Genomic DNA, 20,008 nt, shown 5'->3' on the forward strand with positions numbered 1-20,008 from the left:
GTGGGTCTTCTACGGGGACTCCGACTTCCTCCCACCGTCCAAAAACAGACTTCATCAATTGGTTGCTTTAAATCCTCCCTAGGTGTGAGTGTGCATGTGTGTGACTTGTGCAGCCCTGCGACAGACTGGCGACCTGTCCAGGATGTCCCACAAGTGGCCAGGATAGGCTCCAGCAGCCGTGACCCCAAAAAAGGAATGAATGAAGTATAATAATGAGATATTATAATTGCATTCATAATCATGAAGAATTTGCAGTCAAGTAAAATAAGAAATAAATGGAAAACATCATTGATTTAATTTTGACTCAATGAAACCTCAGAATTCTGGAAAAACTTTGAATCTGACAAGAAAAAGAAAGTAATTTTAAGACGGAAATATTATTTTTTGTCCTTCAAAATAATAGGTTCAATTTGCTAAATTTCCTTTTATATAAACATTAAAACAGAAAGCAGGAATAATTGTGAATGAATCGTGAATGCCCTCAATCATTGGTTACAAGCTTTTCTTGTTTTGATTTCACATGACTTAAAACAATATTGCGACAACATTTTTTAAAATTTTTTTAAGATTTGTGTTCAAGATGGATGTTTTTGCTGCCTGGGGTTGGAGTCTGGACGGATTTCGTCTTGTCAGTACGGCATGCCAGTGCTGTAAAAGACTAGCTTCTATTAAAATTGTGCTTTTAAACATCTTCTTGTGGTATTTTTCTGCCAATGGAGGACCAGTATAAAGAAAGTTAAATATTCTCTTTTTCAAATTGGAATCAGGAGCAGATGAAAAAATGCAGTTTGAAGAAATTTGTCTTTTCAGAGGTAAAGTTCCAATGAACTCCTGCCGCTCTGCAGAAACTATGTTCTAGAAAATGACACAGGTTTTGGCCTTTTGCCTAAAAACAGATATCATCATGATTAACAGACCAGTGGGAACGCTTTGAAAATAGATCAAAAGATGATCGGAGTATTTGTTAAGAGTCCTTAGTGATTTTACAGAGAATAATAGGAGATCATGTGGCTGAGCTGGATCTGAATAGATTCCTGGTGGGGTGGGGTTGGTTTTTATTTTAATTTCTGTCTCTGCAAAGAAGTAAAATAACTGAAATGTGAAAACGTCATTGTTAATTCTGTTTTTCAGTGACTTCTTGGTAAAAAAAAGAAAAGAAAAGAAAAGAAAAGTCAGGTTCAGTCAGACCCAAATTTTTTTCAAAACTTCTCTCTGAGCAATAACGTTCAGCTGACTACAATGGGAGGTGTGGCAGGAAGCATGAGAAGAAGAAAGTAAACACTGAGTTGTGTGACGATGACGTGGCAAAACTGTTGAATCTGAAAATAATCTGAGCAGATTACAGACAAACTGAATCCCAACACATCCACACACAACACTCTGCAGACTCTTGAATGAAAGAATGACAGCTTTTTCTTCTTCTTCTTCTCGACAGGATGAAGCCCTTTGGTGGGACTTTGTGGATCCAGATCAGCGTTGTTTTGTTTCTTCTAGTGTTGCTTTTCCTGTGATGAAGTCTCGTAAAGTTTATCTTGAAGTTAAATTGTGATGTCAGGACTTGGTCTTCTCTTGTGGAAATATTTCAAGAAGAAAAGAGAAAAAGTTCTGATGCCATGACAGAGGCGGTTTTAAGTAAAGGGAATGCTGGTGATCTCCCACGGCCTCATATGGGGGGGGGGGGGGGGGGGGGGGCAAAAATAATGTCTCCAGCTTTTTTTAAATGACTGGTTATCTACACTAAAACCACTGATTTCCACGTGAAATTATTGAAACATGTTTCATGTCAAATTCCTGTTCTGTTGATAATATTTGTATTATTGTATGTAAGTAAGAAAATGCAGGATGAACAGTGGGTGAAACCTAATCTGATGCATATAAACACATTTATGTTTCCATAAATTGAGTGAATATGCATCACTACCCAAGTTTCTACAACCGTTCCCAGACTCAGATTTGGTAACACATGACCATGACCATGACATGGGTGTCCCAATCATCTGAAATCTGCTGCTGCCAAAGTTCATCATAATTGTGGCTTGTTCTCAGCCACTATGACACTTAGCACAATGTTTCTTCCATTCTCATGGGGTTGCAAAGGTCCAGTGTGAAGGCTATAGGCTGAACGAGCGTTGAAGAACAAGCGTTTAGCATGTTCTAGAACACGCATCACATGACCAGTGTGGACATAGCATGAGAGTAAAGACTAAAAGAGGGAAAGAGGACTCACCAATCACTAGTATGAAGTGATAACTATTGATATCATATTAAAAATGTTTATGTATAAGATCAATTAGAACACATTATCATTATACAATTTCTATTAATATAATTCATTACATAATAAATAATAATAATAATTGATAAAATAAGTTAAATAAATTAAATAACTATAATTTTTTGTTTTGTTTATTTGTAGTTATGAAGGATTTTTGCAGGTTACATTGTCCGACAAACAATATTTGTTATTGTTTTATGTTCTTGTTTATGTTCTTCTTAAATAGTTAATAAAGTAACATACATTTTATTATATATTTTTTTGATTGTATATATATTAAAAATTGAAAAAAGGTTCCTTTCGTCTATAGTGCCAAACTGGCCATGACCACCTCTGTGCCATGAATGTGAAATATGATCTCTATTGAGTTTGTTTTGCTTTGATCTTCAATTAGAGACATTCTTACTTCTTTTTTGTCTCCTAACACTTTGTTTTAAGGAAAATAAATTTATTTATTTATTTGAACAGGGACAGTGCACATTGGGAAGATGACAAACTCTCCCTGCTACAGAAACAAAACCAAACTCTCAGCTTTGTGGCGGTGGACAGGTGTGACGCTCTGCGCTGCAACTGAGCATGCGCAGCCCCATGACGGTTCCTTTTAAACCTGAACAGACGCTGCAGACAGAAAGCCTTGATTGGCATAAACAGCAGCTCTAACATGAACTGTGCTGTTGTTGGATGAAAAGTTCCGGTCTGTTGATTCGGTTCCGGGACCGTTCGGGCAGAACAGCTGACCCGACATGGCAACAATCGTTCCTCAGTGTTAAAACAAACAACTGATTGTGTCGCCCCGTGGATGTGGGCGCGGCTGAACTTGCTGATCTGGAGAAGCGAAAGCGAAACCTAAATAAGGTGTTAAACTTTCTGTGCAGCGGAACCGAGCTCTCATTATTGCAGGTACAGGTGAATCTGGGTCTGCGGACGACGACGCGGGAGAACCATGTCTGCAGTCAGGTAAACTTTCTGTTAGTCTCTTTCAATGTTTTTGGTCGTTTTTTAATCAAGTTTGGTTTAAACATTTCCCCTCCATACTGTCAATTTGTTCCCATTTTAAAATCTTTAAAAATACAAACTGAAGTCAAACAAAATAATCTTTCTGCTTCTACAAAGACCTTAACTTAAAACGCTCTGCGCATATATTCCCTGTTGTCACCTTTCTGCTTTAAAGCGATTTAAATCTCTGGATAAAGTGCAGAAAATAAGCTCAGTTATGAAATAGATAAATTAATAATAAATTTGACCACAGCATCGAAGTTTTAGGCGCAAACTTTGATGTTTTGTCTACAAACTTCCCAAATCACTTGACAAGCTGGAGCAGTTTGGCGCCATCTGCTGGTAAAATGTTGTAACCGTCTTTTATTTTCTTAACCCTTTGTAGTCCGGAACGTTTTGGGGCCTTTCTGTTACTACTTTACGGTTTGTTTTCATTTATCTTTAAAAATGCTTTTGTGGCAACTTTTTAGTAAAATTATATTTTTCCAGATACATTTTTGATTATATTATATGAAAGTATATGCAATTATGGAATTATATTGTTCAAAATAATTCCACAACGAACCAGAAAGTGTCCAAAAAAACTCCATTCACGGTTGTAAATGTTGTCACTTTTTGTTGCAAATAACAAAACATAAATTGAGATCAAACTGGTATTGTGCTTCATAGCAAAATGTAAAATGCATAGAAACAAAATAAAAGGCATAACCCCCAAAAAAAGCAAAGACAAAGTCAAGTGAGAAATGTTTAAAAAACATGAAACTCCATTCAGCTATAGACAAAGTTCCAAGCAGTCTCGCAATTAAAAAGTCTGGCAGATTATAATGCAGATTTTCTATTTTTGAACAAATACAAGGCATTTAAGTGTGCTTTATAGTTCGAATGTACAGTAGGGGTCACTGAATTATCTCTGAGCTTATTTTAGTTTGTTAGATTTATGTATTTGTAGCTAAGATGCACCACAAACAGTGAAATAAACAGTTTTTTTGAATAACTGTTGACATCACACTTCCTACTACCACATTTGCATTTACATTTACTACATTTGGTGTATTGACGCGATCTTATGTGACACAAGGTTTTTTTATTTTGAAGAGAATTCGCGTGAACCTATATCAAAAGGTATAAACTGTTTCCTTTAAAAAAAGAAAAAAAAAAGCTATTTCCTCTTGATGTTTATGCAAAATATATATACACTAACGCATAACTCCAAAAACTTTAAAGCTAAAATCTTTTTGAAACATTTGCAATAAAATTTTAATAATCAACAAGATCAGCTAATATGATCGTTAAAGGGACTGGGGGTTAAATATGTTTATGACCAAGTTGTGTACCACAGTTTTAATATTTGTTTTGCAAGCAAAGCTTTGAAGAGAAGTAAAAAAAAAAATCAATTTTCTGTTATTTATTTGTTTAAAATAAATGTATTTAATATTTAAATCTGATTAATAGAAATATAACAACAACAATATTGTCATTCTTTTACATCTATCTAGATTTTTTTCTCATCTTTATTTTTTGGTAGTAGATTACTGTTATTTTTTCTCTATCATCTTATCAAAACATCTTTTCTGTGCATCAGTGTTTCCACACTTGGTCACAATAAAACCCATTTAGATAATATTTAGTAGAAATCCTGATAAAAGCTAAAGAACTGCTCCTGAACATTTTTATCTAAATCAAATTTTTGATTCATCTGTTGAAACATCTGCAGAAATGTAATAAAGAAAAACGAAAAAACGTTTTACTGGGACATGAAGAATATATTTGCTCTCTTTTTTCTTTTTTTTTTACAACAAGGCAATGTTTTATTTTACAGAAAGGAGCTGGAGGACGCCTTGAGGTGCTACGTCACAGACATTCTCACCGACATCCAGATAGTCAAATATTTCTGTGAGAAGTTCTCCAAATGGATGCTGTGGAGGGAAACTGAGCTGGAAATGATAAGAGACATCAAAGACAGGGCTGACAAAGTCAAGGTAAAACAGTCTGCAGAGCTGGAGAAGGAGCTGGAGGAGGTGCTGATGGACACTCTTGGAGGTTTGGAGACACTCCAGTGCTTCCTGGACGCCATAGAGAAGCTGGCGGTCAGCTCTGTGCACGTGTTCATGGAGAACCAGCTGATCCAGCTTCCTGAAAACATCGGCTTTGATTACGTTCAGGTCGTCATCAACACTGCAAAACTCATCTGCCCTCTCCTGCTGGAGTTTAAAAGAGATGCGAGCGTTTTCTTCCTTCCCAAAATGCAAAATGCTGAGGTGCTGGCATATCAGCTGGACAGATACATCCAGACCACAAAGAAGATGTGTGAGAAGATGGAGAAAAGGTGAAACTACAGCAAATAGGCACAGCTGTGTGCAGAAAATATCCAATGAATGTGACTGACAGTGTTTTCCACAGCTGTCTGAATGATGGCTGCCTGACGGAGACAGAAGTTGTGGTGAAGCTGGATGTGGATTTGTCTGAATTTAACATGCAGAGGATGCTGGACCACATCAACCAGCTTAAAGACATACGGTAGGGTTTTGGGTTTTACTTACTGTAATAACAAAATCTTTGATCTGCATTAGAGGGCTGCATTGGGATTGGGTCCCATCGGGTCCCACGGGACCCAACCCAAATCTCGCGGGCGGTTTGAATTTTGCTGCGGGCGGGAGCGGGCGGCTAAAAACAAACACCGCGGGATTATGGAGGTTGGCTTGCGACATGATGGAGAAGATGTCAATAGATGATGTAGAAAAGAACCTCAAACGAGGTATTTACGGCAGCGGTCCAACCCCTGGGCCGCGGATTGGTACCGGTCCGTGGGTCATTTGGTACCGGGCCACACAGAAAAAAAATGAAATAACTTGCATTACTTCCGTTTTATTTCTTTCGAAATCTGAAAGATGTTTTATTTTGAAAAATTGCCCATTTCTCTGTTCCATCCGTCTATGTAACTCTTGACGCAGGCCAATTCGCTCATCTCGGTCATGTGATAGGATACCGCTAAAATAAAGCCCAGGAACTAGCAAAATGAGTAAAACACAAAAGTCGTTGGAAAGTTTCTTTGCCAAGGGGAAAACGCCCAGCCAGGAGACAGAAGAAGAGCCTTCCACTTCCAAAATAAGAAAGCTACATTTAATAGACAGTATCAGGAGTCCTACTTAAATTACGGATTTATCCAAACGGGAGATTCCCTCAAACCATTAAGCATTGTGGTGAGTCGGATTTCCATGCACTTATTTTGAAGGCATGTTCAAACGTTATCATAGTGATTAGCGACCACAGTGTTGCGTGCAGAAAGGACGTTGCCCATGTCATATTCCTGTTTATTGTTATGTTTACAAAATACCACAGTTTTCATGCAGGTCATATCATATTATTTTGTTGTATTGTTGTGTCGGTCATGTGCACGTGTGGTCTGCTGTCGGACTCGGATTTCCACAGGCTGAGTAACTCAGCTCAAACAGGGTTGAGCACGGGTGCTTCTTTTTGCCTACGTGTCCTTTCATCTGGCAGTTATGTTGTTTCACCCTTGGTTATTTCTTCCTGTTGAGTTTACTTCTTTTTAACACCATGATTGTGGGAAGGGGAGAGGATGATGACACCTGTGCGCTGTACAATGTTTAGCGTCTCAAAATAAAAGTGCAGAGTACGTCTTATCACGTGTCTCTGCCTTAATTGCAGCGTTGCTGGAGCGTGTGTCCGCCACATATAATAAACGTGTTTGGTTTTTTCCTGCGGGACGGGAGAAGACATAAAATCAATGCATCTCTATTATTGTGCGGGAATACATTTTCAGAGTTTGGTGGGCGGGAGTGTAACGCATACGTTGCGGGAGCGGACGGTAATGGTCAGAAATTCGGTGGTAGCGGGATGAAGAAAACATTCCAGCGCAGGGCTCTAATCTGCATTTTATTTTCTGCTTTATTTTCCTTCTAATAATCCAGACTCTTTTGAGGAACATTTCAGAAAACCAGAGTCCAACACTTTCCTGTTTTGTCCTGTCAGGATGGACCTGGACTTCCGGATGGTGTTCTTGTTCCAGGAAGAATCTGGTTCCAGCTTCATGAAGGAGTTTAGTGAGCGTCAGCCCAGGATGCTGCAGTTTCTTAACGAGTTGGAAGAAAATGCTGTTCAGCTGGACAGTATGAACAAAGGCGCAAAGATCTCCAGTGTTGTTGGCAGCTCGGTGGGGGCGGTTGGAGGTGTGCTGTCCATCGTTGGTTTGGCGTTGATGCCTTTTACAGCAGGAATCTCCTTAGCACTCACCATGACAGGGGTAGGGATGGGCGTCACCAGTGGAGTCAACAGCATCGTCACCACAGCCACTGAGTTGGGGGTCAACCGGACGCACCAGAAGAAAGCCAGCGAAGTCTTCCAGAGCTTCATGGAGGATGTGACCAAACTACAGGACTGTCTGGAGAAGGTGAACAACAGAGCAATCTCCAAACTGGAAGCTAGTAATGTAGAGTTTGCTATAAGAGTCGGAAAACTGGCTTTCAAAGCTGGGGGTTGGTTGTACAGTGGGGCAGATTGCTGAAACAATCTTTCACTTGGTCATACAAGTACTAGTTTTGGCACATATTTGCAAAAAAGTACATTATTCAACTTCAAAAACAAAATAAGGGCCCATTTTAAAGGTGGCCTCTTGCATACCTATGTCCTCAGCAATTGGTCTAAATTTTCATATAGTAATGCTATTCTGATGAGATACCTATCAAAACGTATTTTTTGTAATACAAGGAATTGAATACAGCATTCAAAAATTGTACATAATAAAATGCTATGGTAGTATCATGAAAATTTTATGCAAAAAAAAACACTATCACGGCAAAGTTGCCAATCCACGTGTTGTCATAAGATCACACCATATAGTGATGTAGAATAGAATCTAGCTCTCTTGTGTGCCTGCTGATTGCTTCTTTTACTCCATGCATTTGCAGCTGTAGAATTGTGTGCATCTCAAGGTGTTGCAGTAGCAATTGCATGGTCCCCTATATTCACCGGTGCAGCGGTACTTTATCAACTGCTGGCATGACTGAGCAATGGGTGGCAGGGTTAACCAAAGAACTTCCCAGACTTGACCATTGTTTTGCCTGCTGGCTGAGCATTTAGGTTGCGTGTTGCACTCTGTTGTCTAGCCCCATATGCATGCAGCCTGGAAGGCACATCGTTTTACAAGCTGAGCTAGAGATGCACTGGTTGGTTGAATTGAATCATAAGACCTATGCTTCCGAGCAAACAAGTGCAGTCTTGCCTTATCGACCTTACTTGTATTGCTGTGTTTGTCATACATTGTCACAAAAAACTTCTCAAGGATGTGTAGGTCAGCATCTGAAATGTTATTGGGTACTGCCTGAGCTTCCTGAGGACTGGGCTAACCTCAGGGCACATACCCCATGTTTGCCATGCAGTTACCTTGCCTTTACCGTGAAAGGATGAGACAACATCACAACCGGTGAATGCATAAAACGACAGCATGCCACAAGATTTCTCTGGACCAAGATTCTCTACCAGTTCATAAATGGGGAACCATCTGATGAACTGACCCTGGCCAAGTTCTACCCACATCACTTCCAAACCTGAATGGAGAGTCGCAAAGGTGTTGACTGCAATGACCAGATTATCTGTGTCACATGCTCTTATCAACAGAGATGTTGCCTGCTGCTTGGCTAGATGGGGAGCATGTGTGAATCTCCTTGAGTCTGCTTCCTCGTAGTTGCATGGCTGATGGCTTTATTTGCTAGTGCCTGCTCTGCTTTGGTCACAACTACGACATAGTCGGGACACATGGCTACAATCTGCTAGGTATTTAAAGAGCTCAGTCTTGTTGTCACAATCTCTCGGGAAGGTTGACCAGATAGGTGGTAGTTTGGTTTTGTCGGCCACTCTACGCTTACTTCCCTGACCTCGCTTTGACCTTGCTTCAGCTTTTAAGCTTGAAGTCCTGTAGACATCAAAAACAGTGCCTGTCCGTTCATATTTTGATGAGCAGTTCTGTATCTTTGGCACCACATCATGGACAGCATATTCCTCAAAGAGGAAGAAAGAAGTCTGTCTTTTTCTTTTTGATGGGTTTGTAGAAGGATGCCGCGTCGCCAATCACATTGAAAAAGTCTTTGAAGGCAACTTCACCTTTCCTCAGTGACTCCAATTGCACCACCATCACCCTTAAATTCACTCTATTGAAGAAATAAAACAACTACATACATGAATACAGCAGGCAAAAGTAGAAACTGTTAGAACAGTGACCAAAGGTCCAAAATACACAAGTTTTATTGAAAAACGACAATTTTCAGCAACGTAGCAAACACCATTTTGAAATTAAGGATATACCACTGGGTGTGCTATAAAAGAATACATTCATACTAAGGTAGAGATAGCTTATAGAACTGTGTAGGCAAAAAGTTCTATGTCAATAAAAGCATTTAATATTAATAATAATAATACTACATTTTATTTATAAGGTGCCTTTCTGGGCACTCAAGGTCGCTGCACAACATGAATACAGTGTAAGAAATACAATAAACAGTTAAAACAACAACAATTTAAATACATACACAATTAAATAAAATGTATGTAAAAACATGAAAAGGTTACTGTTGGAGTGAATAGGCCATTTGGAAAAGATGAGTTTTTAGCTTTGATTTGAAATTTACCATGATTGATAGGTCGGCCATCTTGAAAAATGGCAGTCATCTTAGATATGTAGCTGGAAAGCATACTTTTCTTTAAACATGTGTCCTGAACGTCATTAGTGCCAATTTTGGTGCTTGTATCACCAATGAATCTGCCCCACTATTAAAAGCATTGATGGAATTGTTGATTTAGCTACTGCAGCTAAGCTATTAAAAATTGAGGAGCTGGTTTCAAGTGTAAGTAAAGTTGTGTTTCAGGTAGGTGCAGTGGCAGTGGCAGCAGGATCTGCAGCGGGAGCAGTAGTGGCAGCAGGATCTGCAGCGGGAGCGGTAGTGGCAGCGGGATCGGCAGCGGAAGTGGGAGCTGCAGCGGGAGCGGTAGTGGCAGCGGGATCGGCAGCGGAAGTGGGAGCGGCAGCGGGAGTTGGAGCGGCAGCAGCAGCGGGAGCAGGAGCGGCAGGGGGTACGGCAGCAGCAGCTCTCCGTAGTGTTCCCAAAGTGGCTTCAGACATCCCTGACATCGGTCAGGCAGCTGTGAAAAGCTCTCTGGCTTTGTCCAAGTCGGCCAGAGCCGGCTTAATCGCGGTCAACGCCCTCTTCCTCGGCATGGACCTCTTCTTCATCTGTAAAGACAGCATCAGCCTGGCCGAAGGCAGCGAGACGGAGGTGTCACAATTTATCAGAGCCAGAGCTGCTCTGTGGAGCTCAGAGATGGACTCCTGGAAGAAAATCCACGACTCGCTGTGTGACGGCCAGCAGACATCAGGGAAGAAGGAAGCTCTTCTGGAGACGCCATTTTACCTCAACACTCAGGTTCTGCCTAACTAAGAGGAGGACTAAATAAAAGATCGTGTGTCATCAATCAATCAAATAAGTTTTAAAAAAAAAAGTCCAGAAAATGAAACATTTGATAAATAAATTTAATTGGTTCTAAATTGGCTCACATTGTATTTTTGGATTCTTGATTAGATGAGGAAAAAGTAAGATAAAAATATTTTCTTTGGTTGTAGATCTGGGATCACTGCACTGCAAATGGTGAAAAAGATCTTCTGTAAAAGTTTCATTTTAATCCTCATTTTAATATCAACCTGAACCTTTAAAAAAATAGTTTTTATCTATCTTGGTAAATGTAATTTAGATTGAGCTATGGCAGATTTATTTAACTATAACATAAAGAAAGGTCAAGTGCATCACAGCGGACAACACACACATGATGACAGCAAATAATGATCAACCATCATTCCAGTCCAATGTGTGGAAACACTTTTAATTTAGAAAAGTCATGTGACCATAGAGTGTGCTAGAATGTTCTTATTATGTTCACTTTGTTTTATTTGGATGTGGAAAAACAAGAGTGGGCTGGACTTAAGGAAACTAAAATGTGAATGAATTTGCCAATAATTCTTGTTTACTTGTTTGTTTGTGCACATATTTAATTGATTATCTTGCAAGGAATCTGGAAACCTTCCCCTGGTCTGTTCAGCTCCAGGGATTTATCTCTGAGTCACAATGGTTTAAGTTTTGGGTAAAGATGTCCATTGTAGGTCAGTGAATCGGATCAAATAAACCAATATCATCTATGAATCAGATTGTCAAGTAATGGTATGAATCATTGCACCCCTAAATTTGACTGATTCATCCCAGTTTCCTGTTGTTTTAACCTTTACTTTTCATTGAATTTCCAATCATTAAGCTGATTCTGTTTGGTTTGTTCTCAATAGAACAGTGTGTTGATGACCGATAACAATTGTGTTATGCCAAATTATTGTATGCTGAGATTGCCTTTTTGCACCCTCCTTTTGCCGTCTAGGCTGAGCTGTAAATGAATGAATGTAAATTATAACTTAATTAAAGATTGAGCATATTTTCAAAAGTCAATGCTTTAGTTTTGTGGTGTTTGGATCGTTGTCTTGCTGCATCAACTGCATTGCTCTTTAAATTAAGGTCTGCAGAAGATGATGTCCTGATTTTTATTCTCTTAGCACCAGTCCACAAAGTCCATCATGGCTGACCTGTACTCCAGTTTGTTCCCCTCCAACAGCAGAACTCTGAGTCATCAGAGTTCTTGTAGGTAATATCTGCAGGTCACTTGGGGAGAGCTCAGAGTAGAACTGCAGCTCGCCCACATCTAGAGGACCCAGATAAGGTGGATTGGGGATCTGGTTCTGATGCCTCCTGGACGCCTGCTTGATGAGTTATTCCGGGCATGTCCCACTGGGCGGAGGCCCCGAGGAAGACCCAGGACACGCTGGAGAGACTACATCCCTCGGCTGGCCTGGGAACGCCTCGGGATCCCTCCAGAGGAGCTGGAGGAAGTGGTCGGGGAGAGGGAAGTCTGGGCATCTTTGCTTAAACTGCTGCCCCCGCGACCCGGTACTGGATGAGCGGAAGAAGATGGATGTAATGTATGTGATTTCTTTTTTTAGCAGAATCAGCAGAATTTTTTTTGTGACATTTTTTCACAATTTTAACATTTTTAATGCCCGAACTAAGGTTGCCTACTTACATATTGTGGGAAAAAGTGAAAATCGTCAAATCTCAAACTTTGCCACAAAATGGCCGCATGGCCATCCCATGATAATTTCCAAACTTCCTTTGGATTCCTCCAACTCGTGTGTTTTGGTTTCTTTGGGGATTCTTAAATGTATTTATTTATTTTTTGTCTGGTGAGAGCTGGTGAGAGCCATACATTAAAATGAACAGCATAACAATAATAAAAAAGGCTCAATCCTGAGGGTTTGCTGGACTGGGGCTGTATGGAGATGGGGGAGCAGCGTTGGAATCAAACCTATTGATGAACAGGTTAACCACATTGGCCCAGTTGTCTCAGCGGCTCTATGTCCATAGCCGGTGATTGTCTTCAGGCCTCTCCACGCATCTCGAGTTTTGTTTTGCTCCAGCCGCTCCTCCAGCTTCCTCCTGTGTTTGTTTTCAGCCGTCTGATGTTATATTTAGTTTGTCCTGAAGAGAAATGTGGAAGAACTGGTCTAATCAAACACAAATGTGTTAAGTAAGAGGAAGATGTGTTCTCCTAAAACTACCATAACATTACCATGGAGCTTCATTTGAATTAAACCAGAACAAACATGGAAAATGTTTCCAACCAGAAACACACTTGATTAAGAAAAAATAAAAATCCATTTGGATTCAAAGATGGTGTAGTGGTTAGCAGTCTTTCTCCTCTGCCTCTGCAGGAGCTGTGCAGATGTTTTTTTGTTCTCCAGTCTAACCTTTCAACCATTTCCCTCATCAAGACTCATGCTATTTAAGCTCTGCTTCCCTCCAGCAACTGACTGCCAGATTGTCCTTCTTACTGGAAGCTCTATCCTGCTGTTTGGGCCTCTGGCAGTGCACCATGATCCTTTGGTGGGTGGGTTCGGGTTCGCTTTTCAGTGTTTGACCTAACAACTGCCTGTGACGCTCTGTAAACATGGGTGTGGCAGAATCTGCTGATTTGAGGAAACAAAAGTGAAAGCAAAATAAGAATCTAAACTATCCCTGCAGCAGAGCTCTGGTTTCTGCAGGTCTGGTGAATCTGGCGGCAGAACCATGTCTGGAATCAGGTAAGCTTTCTGTTTGAGTCAGAAAACCTCTTTGAAAGTGTCAGGACTTGATTTGATTGACATTTTTGATTTTTACTCCACATTTTGATCTGTTTTCTTATGCAGACTGAAATTTGACAACATGGCCTCTCTGTTTCTATCATGAACTATAACTTAAAAGAGTCACACATTGCCACACTAACTTAAATAAATACAAAACCCTGTTATAATCTATTTTTGTAGCTTTGCTGCTCCTTCTGGGTTTTATTCGGAGAGAAACGGGACAGAATGGTGGAAGACTGGGGAATCTAATTCAGACAGAACTGATACAAAGTCCTTCTCTGCCTCCAAACTCCATCAATACTAGACAGAGACTATTGATTGGATAGAATCTAGACCAATTAGCAGGCTGTTTGATGGCAGATATATTTTTTTATTTTCTTTTATTGAAATATAATTATTACAAACTCTCGAAGACAAAACAGCACAATGATGCAAGGCATAGTTCTCCACAAAAAACAAAACAAAACAAATGAATATATATATTAAACAATGGTACTGGGTCAATTACCATATCAATGGCGAGCAATTAACATCACCCAGTGAGGGTCCTTAGGCAAGACCCTTTAACGCTACTGCCTCCCAAGCGTGGTTAGGCTGCAGCTCACCGTTCCCCCAGGGGATGGGTTAAATGCGGAGAAGAATTACCCCATTCTGGTATAAATAAAGTACCAATTATTATTATTATTATTATTATTATTATTATTATTATTATTATTATTATTATTATTATTATTATATTAAAATATAGAAATATTTCAGCATAAATTAAATTTCCAGGCAAATAACAATCTGGACCCTAGATTAGTAAACATTCTGTAGCAGATATACAAATGTCATCAATAAAAAGATTTGTGTACTGAATACATTTCAATGAAGATGAATAAAGTCTGACTTCAGTTTTTAAAGAACACAAAATTCGGTGAATCTTTTTTCCTTTTTTTAATAAATATATTTTCCTGAAGTCAGGAGGATATTCACTAATATTCTTGTCCCTTTTGACAATTTTGATGGCAGATATGTCACCCTAAAATGAAACTTATCAACGCAAAATCAAAGATAGGGAAAAAGCGGGATGAGACACAACGCATGTGAAAACGTTTGTTTTGCAAAGGCAAAAATATTTATTTTTTGAAAGCAAAAAAAAAAAAAGTTTTTGAAAGCAAATATTTAATTTTCATGCTTGCTTCTTCGAATTTTTTGTTTACATAGATCCGGCATAATTTAGAGCAGTTTGGCGCCACCTGCTGGTAAGATGTGTTAACTGTATGTGACTTACTGCAGTTTTCAAACTTCTCAAATGTGTTTATGACCAATTTTCATCTCAATATTTTAGTAATGATTTTGAAAGCAAAACTTTGGAGATGAAGGGAAAAATGTTTCTCATTAACTTTAACTCAATAGATTTTTGTCATCTTTCTTTTTTTTGCAGTGAATTAGTATTTGTTTGTCTCTATCATCTTATCAAACACATTTTGATTGTGGTCGGGATAAAAATGTATTTAGCTGACATTTGGAAACCTTGATTAATATTGCCAGCTAAAGAACTGCTCATAACTGCTTTTTTAAAATCTAAGTTGAGATTTTTATCAAATTGAGTTTACAGTTATTTCTATTTACATTCATCTGCTGCATCTCCTGCACACATTTGATTAAGAAAAATGCAGAAAACCTTTAATGAAAGATGGAATTTTTACACTTTATTTCTTAACACAGGGCAATGTTTTGTTTTACAGAAAGAAACTGGAGGACGCCTTGAGGTGCTACGTCACAGACATTCTCACCGACATCCAGACGGTCAGAGATTTCTGTGAGAAGTTCTCCAAATGGATGCTGTGGAGGGAAACTGAGCTGGAAAGGATAAGGGACATCAAAAAGAGGGCGGACAAAGTCAAGGTAAAACAGTCCACAGAGCTGGAGAAGGAGCTGGAGGAGGTGCTGATGGACACTCTTGGAGGTTTGGAGACACTCCAGTGCTTCCTGGACGCCATAGAGAAGCTGGCGGTCAGCTCTGTGCACGTGTTCATGGAGAACCAGGTGATCCAGCTTCCTGAAAACATCGGCTTTGATTACGTTCAGGTCATCATCAACACTGCAAAACTCATCTGCCCTCTCCTGCTGGAGTTTAAAAGAGATGCGAGCGTTTTCTTCCTTCCCAAAATGCAAAATGCTGAGGTGCTGGCATATCAGCTGGACAGATACATCCAGACCACAAAGAAGATGTGTGAGAAGATGGAGAAAAGGTGAAACTACAGCAAATAGGCACAGCTGTGTGCAGAAAATGTGAAAATGTCCAATGAATGTGACTGACAGTGTTTTCCACAGCTGTCTGAATGATGGCTGCCTGACGGAGACAGAAGTTGTGGTGGAGCTGGATGTGGATTTGTCTGAATTTAACATGCAGAGGATGCTGGACCACATCAACCAGCTTAAAGACATACGGTAGGGTTTTGGTTTGTACTCACTGTAATAACAAATTATATTATTTTTCTGCTTTAGACTTTTTTGAGTAACTTTTCAGAAAACCAGAGTCCAACACTTTCCTGTTTTGTCCCGTCAGGATGGACCTGGACTTCCGGATGGTGTTCTTGTTCCAGGAAGAATCTGGTTCCAGCTTCATGAAGGAGTTTAGTGAGCGTCAGCCCAGGATGCTGCAGTTTCTTAAGGAGTTGGAGGAAAATGCTGTTCAGCTGGACAGGATGAACAAAGGTGCAAAGATCTCAAGTGTTGTTGGCAGCTCGGTGGGGGCGGTTGGAGGTGTGCTGTCCATTGTTGGTTTGGCGTTGATACCTGTGACAGCAGGAGTGTCCTTAGCACTCACCATGACAGGCATAGGGATGGGCGTCACCAGTGGTGTCAACAGTATCGTCACTACGGCCACTGAGTTGGGGGTCAACTGGACGCACCAGAAGAAAGCCAGTGAAGTCTTCCAGAGCTTCATGGAGGATGTGACCAAACTACAGGACTGTCTGGAGGAGGCGAGCAACAGAGAAATCTCCAAACCGGAACCTAGTAGCATAGAATTAGCTGTGGGAGTCGGAAAACTGGCTTTCAAAGCTGGAGGTGTCTGTAAAAGCATTGACAAAATTGTTGATTTAGCTTCTACAGCTAAGCTGTTAAAAAGTGAGGAGTTGGTTTCAAGTGCAAGTAAAGCGGTGGCTCAGGAAGCAGCAGCTCTCCGTAGCGTTTCCAGAGTGGCTTCAGACGTCCCTGACATCGGTCAGGCAGCTGTGAAAAGCTCTCTGGCTTTGTCCAAGTCGGCCAGAGCCGGCTTAATTGCAGTCAACGCCCTCTTCCTCGGCATGGACCTCTTCTTCATCTGTAAAGACAGCATCAGCCTGGCCAAAGGCAGCGAGACGGAGGTGTCACAATTTATCAGAGCCAGAGCTGCTCTGTGGAGCTCAGAGATGGACTCCTGGAAGAAAATCCACGACTCGCTGTGTGACGGCCAGCAGACATCAGGGAAGAAGGAAGCTCTTCTGGAGACACCATTTTACTTCAACACTTATGTGACACGATATCAGTTCTATTTTTTCTTCCTCATTCTTGTGTTTTTCTGTGCGGGTTGGCTGTGGCTGTCCATGTAGTGGCATACAGCTGCCTACACTTTAGGTTAATTTGTTTGAGCTGTATTGAAGTGGTTCTGTTTCTGCTTTCTGTGTCGGAGTATTGCTTATTTTTAGGTTCTAGCTCCAGCACATCTTGATTAATTGGTATTCTGGGGCCTCATTTATAAACGTTGCGTACGCACAAAAGAAGGCGTACGCCACTCTCTACGCAATAGTTGAGATTTATAAAAAGCAAACTTGACGGGAAAATGTGGGGTCCTCCACGCAAGCTCTGACCCAGGCGTACGCACAAAAACGGGTGAAATGAGAAACGGCGACACCGTCAGCAGATGGAAGAAACACGTAAAAGTGACAGTGTGTGCCAAATCGTGCTGGCATGTGCTGTGCCACACAATGTGGCACAGCTTAAAAACGTGCCTCTACCCCCTGGTGGCGCCGATTGCTGTGTTGACCCCGACCCTGAACCCTATCCCCACGCATTTGAGCCAAATCCTGCTGCTGTGCGCCAGCGTTTTGGCGGACACACTGTGCTGATGCAGAGCTAGACGTTTTTTTGCCTCGACTTTGATGTCCGATCATTTATTTCATTTCTTTTTTATTTCGGCCACGGTCCGAGGTTGTGAGGCTACAGCATTTACGGCGTCTGCCACCGTCTGCCGCTCACGTGCCTTTTTGGCATTAGTAATGCCCACACTGTGCCCCAAACAACACTTTTCTCCTCTTTTCCACCTCGCCAACGATAACTTCTACTTCACATTGAGTGAAGTTACGTTTGTTTGATTTCCTCTCTGTGTTTGCCATGATTTAGCAAGCCATGAAAATTAATTTGTGGGCATTTCACGGACTATTTATGGGCAACTATGGGCGTGTCATGACGCCGCAAAAGCTGCGCAGCATTTAGAATCGGTTGTGATTTATTAAGGGAAAGATGCGTAGGATGTGCGTGCGCACGGTTTTATAAATCCGAATATTTCTGTGCGTACGCACGTCCTATGTTTCATCCGTACGCCACTTCTGACGCAAATCCTACGCAAAGTTTTATAAATGAGGCCCCAGAAGAGGTTCTGACTAAGAGGAGGAACAAATACAAGATCATCAATCTATCAAATAAGTTTTTAAAAAAAGGACCAGAAAAGGAACTTTTGATAAATGAAAATGCCATTTAGTTTGAGCTATAGTGGGTTTATTTAACTATAACATAAAGAAAGGTCAAGTGCATCACAGCAGACAACACACACTTGATGACAGCAAATAATGATCAACCATCATTCCAGTCCAATGTGTGGAAACACTTTCAATTTAGTAAAGTCATGTGACCATAGAGTGTGCTAGAATGTTCTAATTATGTTCACTTTGTTTTATTTGGAGGATGTGGAAAAACAACAAGAGTGGGCGGAACTAGAAAACTAAAATGTGAATGGATTTACCAATAATTCTTGTTTAATTGTTTGTTTGTACAAATATTTAGTACATTATCTTGCAAGGAATCTGGAAACATCAATCATTAAGCTGATTCTGTTTGGTTTGTTCTCAATAAAACAGTGGGTTGATGACTGATAACAATAATTGTGTAAGAATTGTATGCTGAGATTGCCTTTTTGCACCCTCCTTTTGCCGTCTAGGCTGAGCTGTAAATGAATGAATGTAAATTATAACTGAATTAAAGATTGAGAATGTTTTCAAAAGTCAATGCTTTAGTTTTGTGGTGTTTGGATCGTTGTCTTGCTGCATTAACTGCATTGCTCTTTAAATTAAGGTCTGCAGAAGATGGTGTCCTGATTTTTATTCTCTTAGCACCAGTCCACAAAGTCCACCATGGCTGACCTGTACTCCAGTTTATTCCCCTCCAACAGCAGAACTCTAAATACTCAGAGTTCTTGTAGGTAATATCTGCAGATCACTTGGGGAGAGCTCGGAGTAAAGCTGCAGCTCGCCCACATCCAGAGGACCCACATAAGGTGGCTCGGGGATCTGGATCTGATGCCTCCTGGACGCCTTCATGGGGAGGTGCTCCAGGCATGTCCCACTGGGCGGAGGCCCTGAGGAAGACCCAGGACACGCTGGAGAGACTACTTCTCTCAGCTGGCCTGGGAACGCATTGGGACCCTCCAGAGGAGCTGGAGACGGTGGCCTGGGTAAGGGAAGTCTGGGCGTCTCTGCTCAGACTGCTGCCCCCACGACCCGGTCCTGGATGAGTGGAAGAAGATGGATAAATGTTTTTTTTTTTTTTACTGAATCACCAGAACTGTTTTGTGAATTTTTTTGTTTACCACACCGATAATTTTAACATTTTTGTCTTTCAAACTAAGGTTGCCTTCTTACATATTGCAGGAAAAGTGAAAATCACCAAATCCCAAACTTTGCCACAAAATGGCCACCAAGGTGTGATTCTTGTGGCCATCCCATAATAATTTCAAAACGTCCTGTGGATATGCCCAACTTGTGTGTTTTGGTTTCTTTGAGGATTTGGAAATTAATTATTTTTTTTTTGGCTCCTTAAACGATTTTTGACCCATTTGTTTGTTTTTACAGTTTCACTCGCCATGATGTTATTGTCTTGGGGGGTGGGGGTGGGGGGGTGTCGTTGTTTATGGCCAAAAATTTACTTTCACTAAGTACTAGGTGTGTGTAATTTTTGGTGGCTTTTTGTGCATATTCGCTTATAGAAATGTTTCCAACTTCGAAAACAATATGGTTCTTGCAGTCAGTGACTGCTGAGAGCCATAAATTAAAATGAACAGCATAACAATAATAAAAAGGCTAAATCCTGAGGGAATGCTGGACTGGGGCTGTATGGTGATGGTAAATGAGATGGGGGAGCAGGGTTGGAGTCAAACCCATTGAAGAACAGGTTAACCACATTGACCCAGCCCTGGTCTCCTTCAGTGGTGCTGCCTCTCTTTCTGTGACCAGTGATGATCTTCAGGCCTCTCTACGCATCTT

The 20,008-nt window shown here is 40.7% G+C and overlaps 2 protein-coding genes across 10 annotated transcripts in view; both read left to right on the forward strand.

The window, feature by feature from the left end:
• The window catches only part of LOC111947732 (uncharacterized), a 53,469-nt gene that overhangs the window by 25,757 nt on the left and 7,704 nt on the right, over positions 1 to 20,008 (forward strand). For 4 of the 7 annotated variants that reach the window (XM_078951886.1, XM_078951884.1, XM_023957322.2 and 1 more), the window contains one exon: positions 10,153 to 11,772. In XM_078951886.1, coding sequence (XP_078808012.1) covers positions 10,153 to 10,722 — 570 coding nt within the window. In that variant the 3' untranslated portion in view covers positions 10,723 to 11,772. Of the gene's footprint in view, positions 1 to 2,530; positions 3,233 to 5,090; positions 5,598 to 5,659; positions 5,789 to 7,264; positions 7,683 to 10,152; positions 11,773 to 20,008 lie in introns of those variants that run through there. The other 3 variants (XM_078951883.1, XM_023957324.2, XM_078951881.1) reach the window with 3 other exon arrangements.
• On the forward strand, positions 13,367 to 18,755 carry LOC111947731 (uncharacterized). Of its 3 annotated transcripts, XM_078951889.1 has the most exons (5): positions 13,413 to 13,457; positions 14,709 to 14,746; positions 15,233 to 15,739; positions 15,810 to 15,938; positions 16,057 to 18,755. In XM_078951889.1, the coding sequence occupies exons 3-5, from the start codon at positions 15,327 to 15,329 to the stop codon at positions 17,081 to 17,083; spliced, it is 1,569 nt and encodes a 522-aa protein (XP_078808015.1). In that variant the 5' UTR covers positions 13,413 to 13,457; positions 14,709 to 14,746; positions 15,233 to 15,326; the 3' UTR covers positions 17,084 to 18,755. The 3 variants fall into 3 exon arrangements, with proteins under 3 accessions (XP_078808014.1, XP_023813091.1, XP_078808015.1); XM_078951888.1 differs by lacking the exon at positions 14,709 to 14,746 and having other exon boundaries at positions 13,367 to 13,457; XM_023957323.2 differs by lacking the exon at positions 14,709 to 14,746 and having other exon boundaries at positions 13,367 to 13,457; positions 15,822 to 15,938.

Source organism: Oryzias latipes, chromosome 8 (genome assembly GCF_053564925.1).
Source record: "Oryzias latipes strain Hd-rR chromosome 8, Olatipes_Hd-rR_3.1".
In the NCBI taxonomy this organism is placed as follows: Eukaryota; Metazoa; Chordata; class Actinopteri; order Beloniformes; family Adrianichthyidae; genus Oryzias; species Oryzias latipes.

Coding starts and splice junctions, on each gene's coding strand:
- LOC111947731 (XM_078951888.1), top strand. Junction 15,740..15,809: donor TGTGAGAAGATGGAGAAAAG/GTGAAACTACAG, acceptor TGTGACTGACAG/TGTTTTCCACAGCTGTCTGA. Junction 15,939..16,056: donor AACCAGCTTAAAGACATACG/GTAGGGTTTTGG, acceptor TTGTCCCGTCAG/GATGGACCTGGACTTCCGGA.